The sequence below is a fragment of the Epinephelus lanceolatus genome, chromosome 4 (genome assembly GCF_041903045.1).
Source record: "Epinephelus lanceolatus isolate andai-2023 chromosome 4, ASM4190304v1, whole genome shotgun sequence".
NCBI classification, from domain to species: Eukaryota; Metazoa; Chordata; class Actinopteri; order Perciformes; family Serranidae; genus Epinephelus; species Epinephelus lanceolatus.
In genome coordinates this window covers 45,922,820-45,938,363 of record NC_135737.1, presented here as the reverse complement: position 1 = coordinate 45,938,363, position 15,544 = coordinate 45,922,820, and the positions used below count along the sequence as shown (strand labels likewise).

General features: G+C 40.6%; 1 protein-coding gene across 2 annotated transcripts; it reads right to left on the bottom strand.

Moving 5' to 3' along the window:
* Positions 1–2,383: 2,383 nt before the first annotated feature.
* Positions 2,384–13,223, bottom strand: serpine2 (serpin peptidase inhibitor, clade E (nexin, plasminogen activator inhibitor type 1), member 2). 2 transcript variants are annotated; one of them, XM_078167364.1, is made up of 9 exons: positions 13,015–13,223; positions 10,723–11,001; positions 9,613–9,840; positions 8,829–9,026; positions 5,028–5,226; positions 4,839–4,936; positions 3,530–3,616; positions 3,296–3,379; positions 2,384–3,002 (listed from the first exon to the last, which is right to left on the bottom strand). In XM_078167364.1, exons 2-9 carry the CDS (start codon positions 10,982–10,984, stop codon positions 2,965–2,967), a joined length of 1,194 nt encoding a protein of 397 aa, XP_078023490.1. In that variant the 5' UTR covers positions 10,985–11,001; positions 13,015–13,223; the 3' UTR covers positions 2,384–2,964. The 2 variants fall into 2 exon arrangements, with proteins under 2 accessions (XP_078023490.1, XP_078023491.1); XM_078167365.1 differs by having other exon boundaries at positions 13,065–13,223.
* Positions 13,224–15,544: the final 2,321 nt, after the last annotated feature.

Genomic DNA, 15,544 nt, shown 5'->3' with positions numbered 1-15,544 from the left:
TGTTCTATAATTTACCTTTACTCACTTAGTCATAGCCACATCACTGATGGTTATTTATCAAAAGTCTCATTGTGTAAATAGTTTGTGAAAGCACTAAGAGTCAACCCTACAATATTGTCACAATATTGATATCAAGGTATTTGGTCAAAAATATTGCGATTCCTCCCTATCACCTTATTTTCTGTGCTCGTTACATTTTGGGCATGTGACCCCACAGCGCTCAGGTGAGGTCAGGGCTTTGTAAAAATATAGCGACCAGGTGCCAGACCATAAGCAGCAGACATCCAAGAGCCACAACACTGAAGAAAAAATGCAAATATAGTGATACTGCGGTGGCACAGCTTACAAGACAATCGCTCAGTTGTGATAAAAGCACCAAATGTGGTAAATATATAGCTAAATATAGCCATTTCTGCTTTAACCTTTGAACCAGATGAGCTACAAATGTTTGGTGTCTATTTTATGGTTTTTGACCATAAGAAACACATTAAAATGTTTAATTTTATGATTGGAGGCATCTGTTATGTTAAGGATAAAGCAGGCAAGATTGGGAGCATGGACAACTATAGGCCTATTGCACTAGCCAGTGTGGTTTCCAAGATTCTGGAAAAGATCCTGTTGGACCATCTATATGAATTTGTATCCACCACACATAACCAGTTTGGATTTAAGTCTAAGCATGGTACGGACTTATGTATTTATGCTCTAAAAGAGGCCGTTGATCTGTACAGAAGACAAAACTCCTCAGTACTAATCAGCTTCATAGATGCCTCGAAGGCTTTTGATCGAGTCAATCACAAAAAGTTGTTTCTTAAACTGAGTCAAAGGGGTGTGCCTAATAGCATCATAAGAATACTGGCGTATTGGTATGCTAACCAGAGCATGCAGGTTAGATGGGGCAACAGAGTTTCCGACTGCTTTTGTGTTAGTAATGGCGTCCGCCAGGGGGGGCTACTTTCTCCAGCCCTTTTTAACATCTACATGGATGATCTTTCTCATCAACTAGGCGCCTGTAGAACAGGCTGTGTAATAGGAAACACTCTTTTAAACCATCTCATGTATGCTGACGATTTGGCAATTTTCTCCCCCAGCAGTGCTGGATTGCAACAACTGCTCAATATATGTTCTGAGTATGGGATCAACCATGATATATTGTATAATGCCAGGAAGAGTATGGTTATGCTATGTCGAACTAAAGAGGATAGAGACCACACATTTACAATTTTTTATCTAACAGGACAAATGTTGAATGTCTGTACTAAAACAAAATACCTCGGCCATTTCATCACAGATCAATTAACTGATGATGATGATATTAATAGACAGTGCCGAGGCCTATATGCTCAGGCAAACATGCTGAGAAGGAAATTTAACATGTGTTCAGACCAAGTGAAGATCTGTCTCTTTAGGGCATATTGTACCCCACTCTATACTGCCCCATTATGGTGTAAATTTAAGAAAGCGAGCATTCATAAGCTGCTGGTTGCTTACAATGATTGCATGAGGATCCTACTGAAACAGCCGAGATGGTGTAGTGCAAGTGAGCTGTTCTGTAAGGTGAGAGTCAGCTCATTTCAGGCTTTGCTTAGACATTTGATGTACAAGTTTATCTGCAGACTGAATGCTTCTCAGAATGCCATCATTGCTCAGCTGGTTAACCCTCGTGTCAGTGATGTGAGATATCGGTCACCTTTGTGGAAACATTGGTATGATTGTCTTGTTTAGCACTGTTTTCTTTTTTCCTTCTTTCTATTCTTTTTGAATGTGTTTATTATTTTAAAAATCTCTTATGTCTAGGATATGTTGTTAATTGATTGAGTGATCTGTTTTTTTTGTATTGAGTGTTGTATGTTTTTTAGTATGGACCTTGAGTCTGATAATAATAATAAACTGAAAAACTGAAACTGTTCCTTTAATTCCCATATTTCCAAGATGGCGGCAAACCTGAAATAAGTTTTTTTTTTTAAACTCTTTTGACAAACTCTGTGTCTATTTTATATTTTTAAACATTAGAACCAAATTGGAATACTCAGATTTATTTTAAATAATATTACATTTCATTTATGATCTCTAATTTTGTATTATCGATATGGCCACTATCCCAAAAATTTAATTTACTCGCACATTTTCACTCAGATTGAGTCACAGAATGAGCTTTTTCCATGCTGCGATTCCAGGTCCAGAGTGATATTGTATGCCCACTTTATCCACGGTAAAAGCAAAATGTTAAACGTGAGTAAATCTGCTTAATAGTTCCCAAATAAAGTTGAATGAATTGTTCTGAAGCACGTTAATTAATTTCTGTAGCTGAACAGGTAATAATTGAAAATGCAAACAACAGACAAACACTCCCTTGTAAGAAATACAATCACCAGAAACTCAGTGATGTTATAAATATGTGTATTTATTTGATCAAGTATGAAGCAAGTATGATAACAGAAGACTTCCTCAGTGAGGGAAACAATCATTGTAAAGTAGCTGAACACAAGATGTTCAAGATGCTCATACTGAACATTGCCATAACTTAGGAGTGAAACTTAGAACCGACTGGAGTGACAGGACTTGAGGCGGAGAACTTTAAATTGAAACAGTAATGTGATAAATAAACTGATTATCCTACTCCAGAGCTGAGAAAATACACAAATGACATTCAAAGTCTTTTTTAAAAATGTAATAAATTCAAAAAAGTATACAAAAAATTAAAACAGCTGGAAATTTAGTCTGCAAAACATTTTATAAAGCATGTTATGCGTTACAGAAAATGGGTAACATAAAAAGCAATATTTAAAACAAATAACATCACATGTCCACACTGTACATAAGTCTACAGCAAAGTCTGTGTGTGTGTGTGTGTGTGTGTGTGTGTGTGTGTGTATGTGTGTGTATGTGTGTTCATGCGTGGCAGTGTAGAAGAATTTCGTGCTGGCCTTGATGCTACCAGGGGCTGGCCAGTGATGGCTGGGCTCAAGGCTGGTTCATCTGTCCCATAAAGAGAATGGTACCTGGAGCAGAGACAGGAAGAACTCATCAGAGTCGAACACTCATTTCTTCAGGCACTACTGTCTTTGGGTCACCTGAGGTCTGTGCTACGAAGCCAGTTCAACTGACCCAGGATATCTTTTCATGAACTGGCTTGACTGACCCTAAAGCCTCCAACAGACTGTGAGATTTTAGTAATCTTATAAGCTTTGTGCAAGTTACATTTCTCAAGTAGTTACACAAATGTTAGATCTTTGATATAAATATATTATATACACCTTTAAAGGTAACCTCAGGCAGAAACAGTCGACTGTACCTGTTGGGTTATGTCTGATGATGAAGAGGAAAGGTCTGTCCACTGTAACCCACGGTGGAGAAGACCGAGCCAGCAGAATGGCAGCTAAACACACAAACACATTGTAAAAACATGTCAGGAACCATGACAGCATAGGTTAATGTACAACACTGTTTCCAACGTAAAGAATCTCATCAACAGTTTTGTATTGTGATCAACATATAAGTCCAGGACGAGGCTTCACAGAACACTTACTGGTGGCAGCTGCTGCTTTTGTTCCATCTTCATTCACCACAATTTTGGCTTTCTGGAGCGCCCTGGATACGTGCAAAGGCTCAGCACCTGAGGAAACAACAACTGTAAACTCTACCTTTGGACACACACACACAACAGGTTATTTTACAGGCATGCCATCATTGCCTTTTATTACCAGTCTAATATTGATTAGCCAGGGTTCTCCACATCAACATGGTGGGTATGATAGACTCATTTGTGATAACATTTAGTAAGTACTAACACTGGTGTACAAGATAAAACCACACCCTGCATGCTCATGGTTTACCCACACGGGTGTTTTGAGTTTTTTTTAGCCTGGTTAGAGCTCCTCTAGCGGCAGGGACTTGACTCAGCTGGGAACCCGGAGGGTCGCCTGTTAAAGTCCCTGTAAAGACCTAGTATGGAGCGTGAACTGGCAGCTGGAGAGGTGCCAGTTCGCCTCCTATGCAAAGCTGAGGTAACCATGAGCAAGAACCTGCACCTCCAGCTGCTCAGGGCACCTGTCCAAGGCAGCCCCCTCGCTCTGACACCTCTTCATGTAATGCATGTAAAGATCCTGTTTGTGCATGTGTGTGTGGAAAAAGTTGTTCTTCCTTTATTTCCCTCATGGCGCAGTCAGACCAGAATTCGCTTCCCATCCATTTCGATGTGGAACTGGTTCTGGTTTTAAATTGACCCGCCTCCTTCACTTCACGTAGAGTCTCTGATTGAATTTGGACACACGCAAACACGAGGCTTTCCAGTGTCCAACTGGTTTGAGAGAGGGGATGGGATCGACGTAACATACAGGGAATACGAGTAATACAACCATTACTAGTCGAGCATGCAGGTGGACCTCATATCCTAAATAATGACAGCACAAGAAAAATGTTGTGTAGTCATAACAGCCTTAATTAATTATTAAGTTAAGGTATTAACAGATTGATATTGCACCACATGATGGCACTTGAGTAACACTCGAAATCTGTCAGACAGACCCTAGCTGATTTTTTTTCCTGGAGTAGTCCTATAGACCCCTTGTCAGACTACACCACATGGTGGCACTGCAGTGTTACATTTAGAGCTCCTCTCAGTCCATCACTCAGGGAAAGTTGTGGGAAACAAAGAGAACACAAGTGATTCAGTTTCTCACACTGGACAGCGACACGTACCTCTCACTGACTCTTGCAGTAAACAGCCAACAATGCTCTCATATTTTCAAGCCTTGCTCATATCCAAATAAACCTGTTGTAAATACTCTGAGGCAGTGTGTCACATTTGGTTTTGGTTTACTTGTGCTTTCACTCACTGATGTGTCTGAAGTCAGCTTTGTCCTGGATGAACATGTCTGTTATTCCCAGTGCTGACAGGGGGGCTTCCAAATCTACTTCGGCATCAGCGGTAAACCTACAGACATAAACACAAACAAGCACACAGTGTTATTTTTGCATTCGGTCAAAGATGTTTGAACAGTTACTGTTGTGTGTTTGTGTCTTACTTGGGGATGAGCAGGCGGACTTTTCTCATGTGCATCAGTTTGGTCCAACTCTGCACTGTGGCTGTGCTGATGTGTGGGATGACACGGGACAGAGGGGTGTCCTCTTCGGAGGGCAGGACTATCATCATGCTGATGGTGTTGCCATGATAGGGCAGCTCAATCACCTTATATTTCAGTCCCTGAGGTGTGGTGGCCAGGCCTGGTGGAGAAGGAGAGGTTAAAAGTTAGTAGTTTCAAAGGTCAGGGTAATAATGGCAGGGATGACTGAATCCAAATGTTCACCCTCTGGACGTGTAGACTGAGCCCTCCTAGACTTCAGTCGTACGTACTGTGACGTGTTTGCTGTTATCACATTAAGTGATAACAGCAAACAGTAGAGACTGTAGGCCACTGATAGACAGGCCTCCAGTCTGTTTCATTCATTGCAGTGCATCCCGTCAAAATAAATCAATATGACTGGACCATGTGTAACTTTAATTTGAAAGGACAGACACAGGAAGTGACCACACTCAGCAGTCAGACAGGAGTCAGGTTAATTTCCAGGGCTGGTACCTGCGGTTATTCCACAGGCTAGTTAATAACATGTCGGGCAGGAAATCCAAAGTGTGGGATCATTTTGAGAAGGTGAAGGACGAACCCAAGGTGATATGTAAACTCATCTTCATTGGTCGACTACAAACATGACGTATCATCTGAAACATGGAAGTAGCTACATGCCCATTAGCCCACAGCGTCATTAACAGGCGGCTCGCTCAGTGTGTGACGTGCACTTGGAGATAAAATATAGGCCTATATTAATGAAGGTTCATTAGTACGGTTTTGTATTTCTCTGTAATGTAGCACAGTGTTAACAATGTTACTGATACTATTCTTTCTCACACCTTCAACTCAAACCACCGAAACAGAACTAAAGAACTTTGTGTGTCTGTGGGTGACACTATTTTCTTTGTCTCTCTGACCACGACGGCTACCGCTGCTCTGTATTCTTATTTGATATAAACAAACTAGAAACGGAAAATGCATCATTTCCTGGTGACAAACAGATTCTTCCTCAGAAAAGACCTGCCAGAAAGCAGATGTTTATCATAGCAAAATGTCCTCTTCAACAGGTTGTTAGTTTAAGGAAGAGGAGATAGCAAAATGGTGAAATTAAAGTCACACAGATTATGACTTTTACACAGGAATATAGTTGTAGACTTCTGCTGTGCCCTCCAAGATGCATTTTAGAGAGCTTTTCTCTCCATTCAAACATGTTGTGAATATAGCTTAAAGCCTGAGATGGCATTTAGTGCGCTGGACTGTATAGGTCCTTTAACTTTTTAAATAACACCACATTTCCATCACGTACGGCACTTAGCTGCAAATAAGAATGGCAAATGAACAGTTTAACTTAGATGTGAAAGTTACGTTTGGCCAAACAAAGCACATAATGTCACAGCAAACATCCATTCAACTGTGTCTACACAGTTTGTCATGCTTCATATGGCCATTAAACTAAATCACGCCACATTATGTTCTAAAGTAATAAAGCCAAGTATGTGTAAATCCCATTATACTCAGAGCATAACTGTGTTGAGCCATAGCTAAATGATTTAGGGCTTTTACAAACTCTTTATGACCTAAGTGCCGCAATTTGGGGACGATAATCCAAACAAGTCACAGACTATGTACACTGAAGCCAGCACACAGCAGGACGCTAAGAGAGAAGCACATGTCTGTGCCTCATAGCTGAACATGGCCTTAGTTTAACTCCAGCACTGCAGGAGGATCTACCCACAGCACTCGAACACAACTCTGACAACTCATCTAAATATAGACGACTGACTAGTATATCATTTCATTTCACACAGGACTAAATAATATCCTACGGTTGAGGCATGTCTCAGCCTGCTTTCTCTTACAACTGAACACAAGCTGAACTATGAGTCATAAAATGGTGATTGACGCGATTGAATTATAAAAACTAAAAACAATTTAATCATTAAATGATCAAGTTGGCAGATCTGACAATAGCAACAGCTTCTAATAGGCATGCTTGATGCAATGTGTTTAAACCAGGTGGCAAATTGAGGCTAAAAAACATGAAGCCATTGTGGGAGTGCCAAAAACTGCAACTCATCAAATGGCCACATGAGGCTGGCTCCAAAACAGGCCCAACAACCAGCCCAACTTTACAGCAGAAATAAACATGTTTACAGCCTGGTACAAGAAACGGTTTTCATGACATTTATTAAGTTAATTTTTTCATAACTCACCCATTTACATTTAATCGAGGTCTTAAGTTACGCATTTTTATGGACGGGGTCGCTTGAGTGACAGGCTGACTTGCTCCTCCACACCTCCACCCTCTCGTCCAAATACGGTCACTTCTTGCTTCAAAAAACCCCAACATAGCAATGGCAAAAATGACGAACTCAAGGCTTCAAAACGGCAGTCGGCAAACCAATGGGTGACATCATGGTAACTACATCCACTATTTATACAGTCTGTGGTTCAAGCTTGATTGAGCGAAGATTAAACCAAGACATCTCAAACATGCAGTGGTTACTCAAAGATACATATGCCAACTTAATAATGAGTTACAGGGACCCTGTGGTGTTTTTGACCGACTGCAGGCTAGCAAACACGGAGGTAAGTATAGGATAAGATGTACTTAAAGAATTGACTTCGTAAATGTATTTTAGGGAAGGAAATGCAAACATGTAAACAGAACCTTTATTTGTCCAACAATCCATTTTCATCCGCTTATCCGGAGCCGGGTCACGGGGGCAGAAGGCCAAGCAAAGCACCCCAGACGTCCCTCTCCCCAGTGACGCCACCTCCTGGTGGGCCCCAAGGTGTTCCCAGGCCAGATGAGATATATAATCCCTCCGGTGTGTTCTGGGTCTGCCTCGGGGCCTCCTACCAGTGGGACGTGCAGGAGGCGCCCAGAAGGGTTCTGATCAGATGCTCGAACCATCTCAACTGACCCCTTTCGACGTGAAGGAGCAGCGGCTCTACTCCGAGCTCCTCCAGATGCTCCTCACCCTATCTCCAAGGCTGAGCCCAGACACCCCACGGAGTAAACTCATTTCGGCCGCTTGCATCCGAGATTTCATTCTTTCGGTTACTACCCTGAGCTCATGACCATAGGTGAGGATTGGGACGTAGATGGACCGGTATATCGAAAGCGTCACCCTCCGACTCAGCTCCCTCTTCACCACGACAGTCCTGCCCAGCGCCCACATCACTGCAGACAGCTTTATTTGTTCACAAGAAAATTTTAACTTTAAATTACTGGCTAGCACTCCTTCTGTACTACTACATGAAAACCCCAAGTAGCTGTTATCTTACTAAATATACTGTATGACTAAACATACCTTAATAATCTAACCACAAATACAGCATGCCTAAAAATAGGAATGAATCCTTATAATTTGTGGTGAAAGCAGCTGAAGGCCTCTATGAATCAAATCCCTCTGGATTAACATGCACAGAAAATCAGTTATTTTAGTGTAATTTTATTTGACTTGCCTCAACTGGCTCTTTCCTTTCTTATCTGGCCAATTAATTTCAACCAGTCTGAATCCAATGCCACTACAATCTATAACAAAACCTTACTTTCTACTTAAGGCACAAAATATCTTCATCACTTGGTGGTGAAATGTAATGAAGTAGATCTCTTACTCAGGATTATGACATATCTAAATTATTGGCTGTAAAGTTAATGCTATGAAAGCAAAATCCTTCATAGTGAATATTTTCTCAAATAGTCTGACACAGAAGGCTCTCAGTGGAAACCTCTCACACATCACTGCTCACCGATGCTGAAGACAGATAGCTGGGACATCATCGGAACTTTATATACATTTCCGTCGCCCCCGTTGAAGGGCCTCATCTTGGTGTTCTCGGGCTGGAAGCGAGACTTCCATAAGCCTTTGAAGTAGATTGAGTTGACAGCGACCAGACGGGTCAGAGCGGAGTCCAGCATGTCTGCTTTGATCAGGCTGGGGATGTGACCTGGATAAATATGCAACATGGGAACATTATTCAATCAGAAATGTTTGATTAAAAAAACCAACCATCACTTTCATATTCACTGGAGCACAGACAAGGAAGTATTAATGCAGCATCATATCAGGACACGTCGATATACGCAGTAGGAAACTGATCACATTACAGAGTCGAGGCTTTCTACTGTGGTCTGTTCAGTGGTGGGTTGAATATGTGTTTGCCTCTGATGTATGATATATAAATAGACTTGCAGGTAAGTATACAGCGGCCCACACACCCCTTGAAACTCTGAACACTCCACCCTAGGGGGATCGGAAAGCTGAATGAGGCTTCAACAGGCGGACAACAAGAACTGTCACATCTGTTTCCATATCAACCATTCTCAATAAATTTGGCTGTGATGAATTTACTCTTAGTTTGAGTTCTCTCAACAATGTAAAAAGGTACATTCTGAAAAACGTAACTGCCTGCAACTATAAACTTTGATCATCATAACTGTGTCAAATACATCCTCACATCTGCCTTTATAAGGACTCTTACAGAATGTTCCATCTTGTGTGTGCAGCTGTTTACATTTGTCCATGACTCCTACCTTTGGTCTTATTGTTGACCCATTCATTGATTTCATCTGCTGCCACCTGGGGGTTGCTGAAGTCCAGGCTCCTGCTCTCACATTGGAAGTTGGCTTTGTTGGTGGATACAAAGGCCTCCTCCATGGGGAAGCCCTCCTGGCTGAACATGGCGTTGGCGATAAGCACGACGTCCTGGTTGGACTTAGCTGTCAAGTTCTTGTGCAGCTTCTTCAACATCTTGTAGGGGCCTGTGCGGATCATGTAAACTCTGAATTATTTTTTAGTTTACTGCTTAGGATTTAAATGTCCAAATATGTGGAGGATTTTCTGACTTCAGCTCCTAAGGAGAGACAATTTACTGTAAAACTTTAATTGAAAGTTCATATTAAATGCCCAGTCTCTTTTACTAGCCTGGTGTAGCTACACAAATCAATGTCTGTCTCAAATAGAGGCCTGGTCTGGTTGCCAAGAAGTTTATTTTTATAGAAGTTCTTTGGATGTATAAAACCAGATTTTTGACTACCCACTTGACCTTAGGTTAGTTAGCTGTTTAAGATGCACATACACATATGTCAATATGGACATGCTACACATCGTTAGTATGGTTCATTTCATTTTACTGAAACCATGAGCACCAGAGAAGATCGTAAGTCTTTCAGATTTCACAGCATGACGAAAAAACAAGTGGTGACTCCCTTCCTCTATAGCTGTCATTAAGTCAGCATACATGTCCTTTACTCAGTTACCTGGTAAGTTATTAATATTTCTTTAGTCCGTAAGGGTCCACGGATCAAAAGACTCAAAAGTGTTTTTCACAACAAGATAAAGTAGTGTGGTGTTGGTATGCCAGGTGCTGTAAAACAAGTGTCATAACGTAACACACAACAAATATGTTATTTGAAGCCTAAGTAATATCCATACTGATTCAAACAAACGATTTGATCATATTTTGTGTAAAGGGAATTAAAGGCCTGTCCCAAATATAGGCCTGTTGAATTCAGCAATTTAAGCAAATAGTAGCCGGGCTAGTAATTGAAGTTTTACAGTATGATTTTGTAATTCTACACACAACTGGCATCTAATTTTCATCAGTGCAACTCTCGCTAGTACCTGAACTTCTCTTGCCTTACCGTTTTTCTTGTAACGGAGAGCACTGAGGATCTGCTTCCGAGTATCGCCATGAGCTCCTGGTAGCAACATGCCCAGGATGGAAGCGACCCCATGGGGCGAAAGCACCACATTTTCCAGGGGCTTCGATTGGACTACTTGCTGAAACACCTGTATGCCAAGATCAGAGCCCCGTTCACCGTAGGTGGGAGCCTGGGACTGCACGACCTCATGGCCATACAAGGCCACCAGTGCGTACAGGCAGAGTAATGAGAGGTGCTTCATCTTCAACACCACAGCACCTGGTAAGAAACAAAGAACAGATTGGATGCATTGTGTAGCAACAACCATGCCAGTCTCATCCGTTGATTTCATACAGTAGACACACGGATTACTGGTGGCATGTATTATTTATCTCTGAGCATTATCAATATTTCATCATGAGACCTGAACAACCACAGACATCAATCTATAACAATAGACATTCCTTAAAATCATCTCCATGACAGTTTGATATTCCTTTCTCATGACTCATCGAGGGTAACTACAATTATCACATCTACCATCACTTGCCGTTAAGCAATAAATCAGTTCATCCAGAGCTGCAAGATCTGACTAACTCTTACTCACAATGTCTAAATATTAGTCTAACCATAACCACCTCACTGAAACTGGGCTCTTCTTTCATTTTAATTTTAGACTGAATTAAATCTTTTGGGCCATTTTAGGAAGATGATTCAGCCTGCACCCCACTCACAAAAGCAGAATGAATGCAGCCACAGGAGCCAGCCAGAATGCCCGCTGGCTTGCATGCTTAGAGAGACGTAATACATGTATGTGATTAACTGGAGGCCTACATATACTTGCTGGTGACCGTTCTTTATTGTTCCAGAGTTGCAAAGTGAGCTGTGCAAAAGTTTAGGTTAGTGTGTAGCCGTGTCGTGGTTTAGTTGCTGATTAGATTTGCAGCTGAATCTGAGATCGTTCTCACAAGCTTTGGAAAAGGCAGTGACACAGCCTCGACATGCAGTTTGTTCTAAGGTGAAACAAGATCTTTTTACAAAAATCTAACAAGTTGATGGTCTTTTGACACAAAGACTTGAGATCCCTGGCTTGATATATTGCAAGATTTTTGTACGCAATGATCTATATGCCATTGTCAGGTTTTATTTTAGCTGTAATCATGTGAAGCTGCCCCTTTTGTGCTTTTATGGTTCACTTACAGCATATGATAACATGCTTTTTGGCTTGTCTTTGTAGCAGTCTCATTTGGAGTTTTGTATAGCTTGTTTTAGAGCTGTAAATGTTTCATTTTTGTTCTATGTTGCAGCCTGTCTTGGCCACGACACTGGTGAAAATGAGATTTTTAATCTCAAGAGGACTTTCTGATCAAAAAAAAAAAAAAAATACATACATATATATATATATATACATATATATATATATATATATATATATATATATATATGTATATATATATACACACACACATATATATATATATATATATATATATATGTATATATATATACACACACACACACACATACATATATATATATATATATATATATATATATATATATATATATATATATGTATATATATATACACACACACACACACATACATATATATATATATATATATATATATATATATATATATATATATATATATATATATATATATATATATATATATGTATGACCAGCCACTGAGCATTACTTAATTAAAACTGCTATGCTGGACTACAATGACGCACAGTGTAGCCCTCATTTGGTGGCAAAGTGACAAATTGCCACTGTGTAACGTTAGGTCGTGTTTGCCAAAAATGCTGCAATAAAACAGGAAGATAATTTCCAGAGTTTGTCGTGTGTCTGTCAAATGTCCAGGAAATGCAGCACTGGCACAAATGACACAAAGCCACCATGCTTCATGCATTAAACCTGCACCTCGTCCTGCTGCAGGGAGTCCAAGGAAGCAGCAACACTGGATGTGAAGCGCACTTGTGGCTCAACCATTGCTGTGACTCACTTTAACATAACTTAAACCTAGTCAGACATGTTTCTATGCTTACTGTAATTATTTATATCTAATTTAAGGTGTCAAACAAACCCCACCTGACAGACATGCTATACATTATTTAATGTTCGCCATATGACGTTACACGTTTTATTTAAATGGCCAGGGGAAACTTCTTGCGCTGTAATAATGGCGACAAGCTGGTGCTAAACCTCGTTAAGGTAACGCTTGTTTTAATAGCTGTACTTGTTGAGTTTACTGTTAAAGTAAGTTAAAAACACAGTCCTTACCTATCACGAGGTGACGTTACTTGGACTTATCCCGCAGGTGAAACTATAACCTTTATTAGTCCGCTTTCCGCCGCCGTCCAAACGAGAAACAAATGTTCGTCCGCGATGTGAATGACAAAAACTCTTTAATCCAGTGAAAGTGAGAAGTAGTACTGACTCCACCGCTGATTCAGAGGCGACTTTATTGGACTGAACTCCGCCTTCAAGCCAAACAACTGGGCATGAAGCGGATCTCTCCGTTACTTTGAAACTCACAGTAACACAGCATCAGCTTCCGGTACACTTTCAAAATAAAACCAAACGACTTGCCGCCGAAATGCAGTTTCACTCACTTTATAATATAACACAACCATTTCAAATGGTAATATAATTTTGTTGCTGTACTTTGCCGAGTTATCGTTTGTATTGTGTGAGAAGTAAAAAAAAAATAAAAAAATAATAATAATAATATTTAAGTCTCGTATCTACTTCCGGTGGATTTTGGCTAGCTCTGGCTAACTTGACGCAGCTAACAACTTGTAAATTGTTCACAACAGGAAGTGACAGTAATGAAGGAATGTACCTTAAAACTTCAATTAAAAGCCCAGTCCCTTTGTTTTCTTTTCTTTCATTTTATAAGGTGTGGCTACACATTTAGACAAATAATCTCAATGAGATGCCTGAGGTCTCATTTATAAAGCAATGCACATGATCTATATTAACAATGTATGTACGGACAAAAGCCAAAAAAGGTGTGCACCAAAGAATATTAAAAATAAATAAATACTGCTTTTATACATCACAGCTTTTGTGTGGGAAGTGGCATACCCCTTTCTCAGGCCTTGTTTTGTGCGTAACGGATGTCTATAAATGAGACCTTTGGTCCTGTTGCCAATGTTAAAACCAAGTTATTGACTACCTCAAACCACGATTACCCTGTAAGTTCATATTCCTTTAGTCCAGGGGTCGACAACCTTTGCTATCAAAAGAGCCATTTTTGGCCAAAAAGAAAAGAAATTGACTGCAGCCTCAAAACATGATATAACCAGTGACTGTTCTAATCCTTGCTCTGCCTGTACTGGTTATCTCAGGCCGATCAAAATGATTGTTTCATGTAAAAGACACTTGTAAAAACAATTCAACAACATGTTTGGTGGTTGGCTGCTGATATTTAAAGAGCCCAAGATGCAAAACCTGGTGTGTTCCATTTTACCTCATGTCCCAAATTACTTGACCTCACTTTGGGGGAGTTTCATCATGGAGTGATTTTGTATTTGCATATCCTCCTCAGGATAAACACTGCATGGCTAAATTTTGGCAAACCCTCCCACATCTGAGGTCCATTCACAAAGGACCACCTGATGCTTTTCTGTCTGGTGAGGGGATACAGTTGGGTGGTGACACACACACACACACACACACCTGAGGAGAGGCTGTGGCTCAATTACATGCCTGCTGCAGCCAAAGAGAGGATTATGAGTAGGTGCGCGGGGATTTGAATTACAGGGGATTAAATGAGAGTGTATGGGCAATTATGGCTAAATCCTTTGTAAATGTTTACCTTAACAAAGACTGGATTGTGGGCCGCCATAATAATACATTCTACATGTATATTTTGTGGGCCGCACCTCTGCTTTAACAGATTAGTTTCACACAGTCTGACTGAATACCCAGGTGGAGGCATTGGGAATTCACAACAACAGCATGGGACACCCATAGTGGGGGTGGACTCAGAGCAGGATTTTGGCCTACAGTCTTCGTGGGTGTGTGGTTTGTGCTTGGAGTCGGGGTCTTGCACGTCCAGCTGAGATACAGAGATAGTGCTGTTGTGAAAACAAACACAGTCAAGCAAAGTGGGGTCATTGTGTCTGTGTTTTGGAGGTAGTGAATGAACACACAGCTGTCGAATATCATCATGTCAGGCAAGGCCACCTCGCTTTAGTGTTGCAGACTCTGCTCTTCAGCTAAATCCATCTACTTCAAGACAAAAGATGAGACTGTTGCAATATGCTGTCCAAATTAGACAGTTTCCATCTCTGGGTGCTGCTGGAGATATCATCACGCTCCTGTTGAGCAGCCAAGACAACACTGTCGTTACACTCTTATCATCAAACAAGACTAAACTTGTGCTGAACAAGAGCAGATGTGTGCATGTTTGTGCAACACGTATCCCATGCAAACACATGAACTGGAGCCATTTCAGAGCGTATTCTCTCCTGCAAAGTTTAGTCTCGGTTTTTTCACTGCTGCCTGCATGATCCTCAGTGTGTTGTCGACCATCAAATGTTACAGTGAAATGTGTGCAGTCACGGTTTTGATGGACTTTCTGATAAGTTTTGGTTTTGAAAGCTCCTGAAATTTACAGAGATCGCTGTGAAAGATAGTTTCTCAATATGAAATGTATTTGTCAAGAGTTGGCCACGTAAAGTCTCCTGTATGCAGATAGGGTTGGTCAATATCATGCAACAAAAGGCAGTGACTGTGCAAACTGTTTCTAAAAGCAAATGCTATGCTGGGAAAAAATTCAATTTCACATACTTACATAATTTTT

What these genes read in the sequence shown, in the direction of transcription:
- serpine2 (XM_078167364.1), bottom strand. Translation starts at nt 10,984, where the DNA reads ATGAAGCACCTCTCATTACTCTGCCTGTACGCACTGGTGGCCTTGTAT. An exon ending in GGTCAACAATAAGACCAAAG is followed by an intron (nt 9,027 to 9,612) that starts GTAGGAGTCATG and finishes ATATTTATCCAG; the next exon opens with GTCACATCCCCAGCCTGATC. An exon ending in GTCCGCCTGCTCATCCCCAA is followed by an intron (nt 4,937 to 5,027) that starts GTAAGACACAAA and finishes TTATGTCTGTAG; the next exon opens with GTTTACCGCTGATGCCGAAG.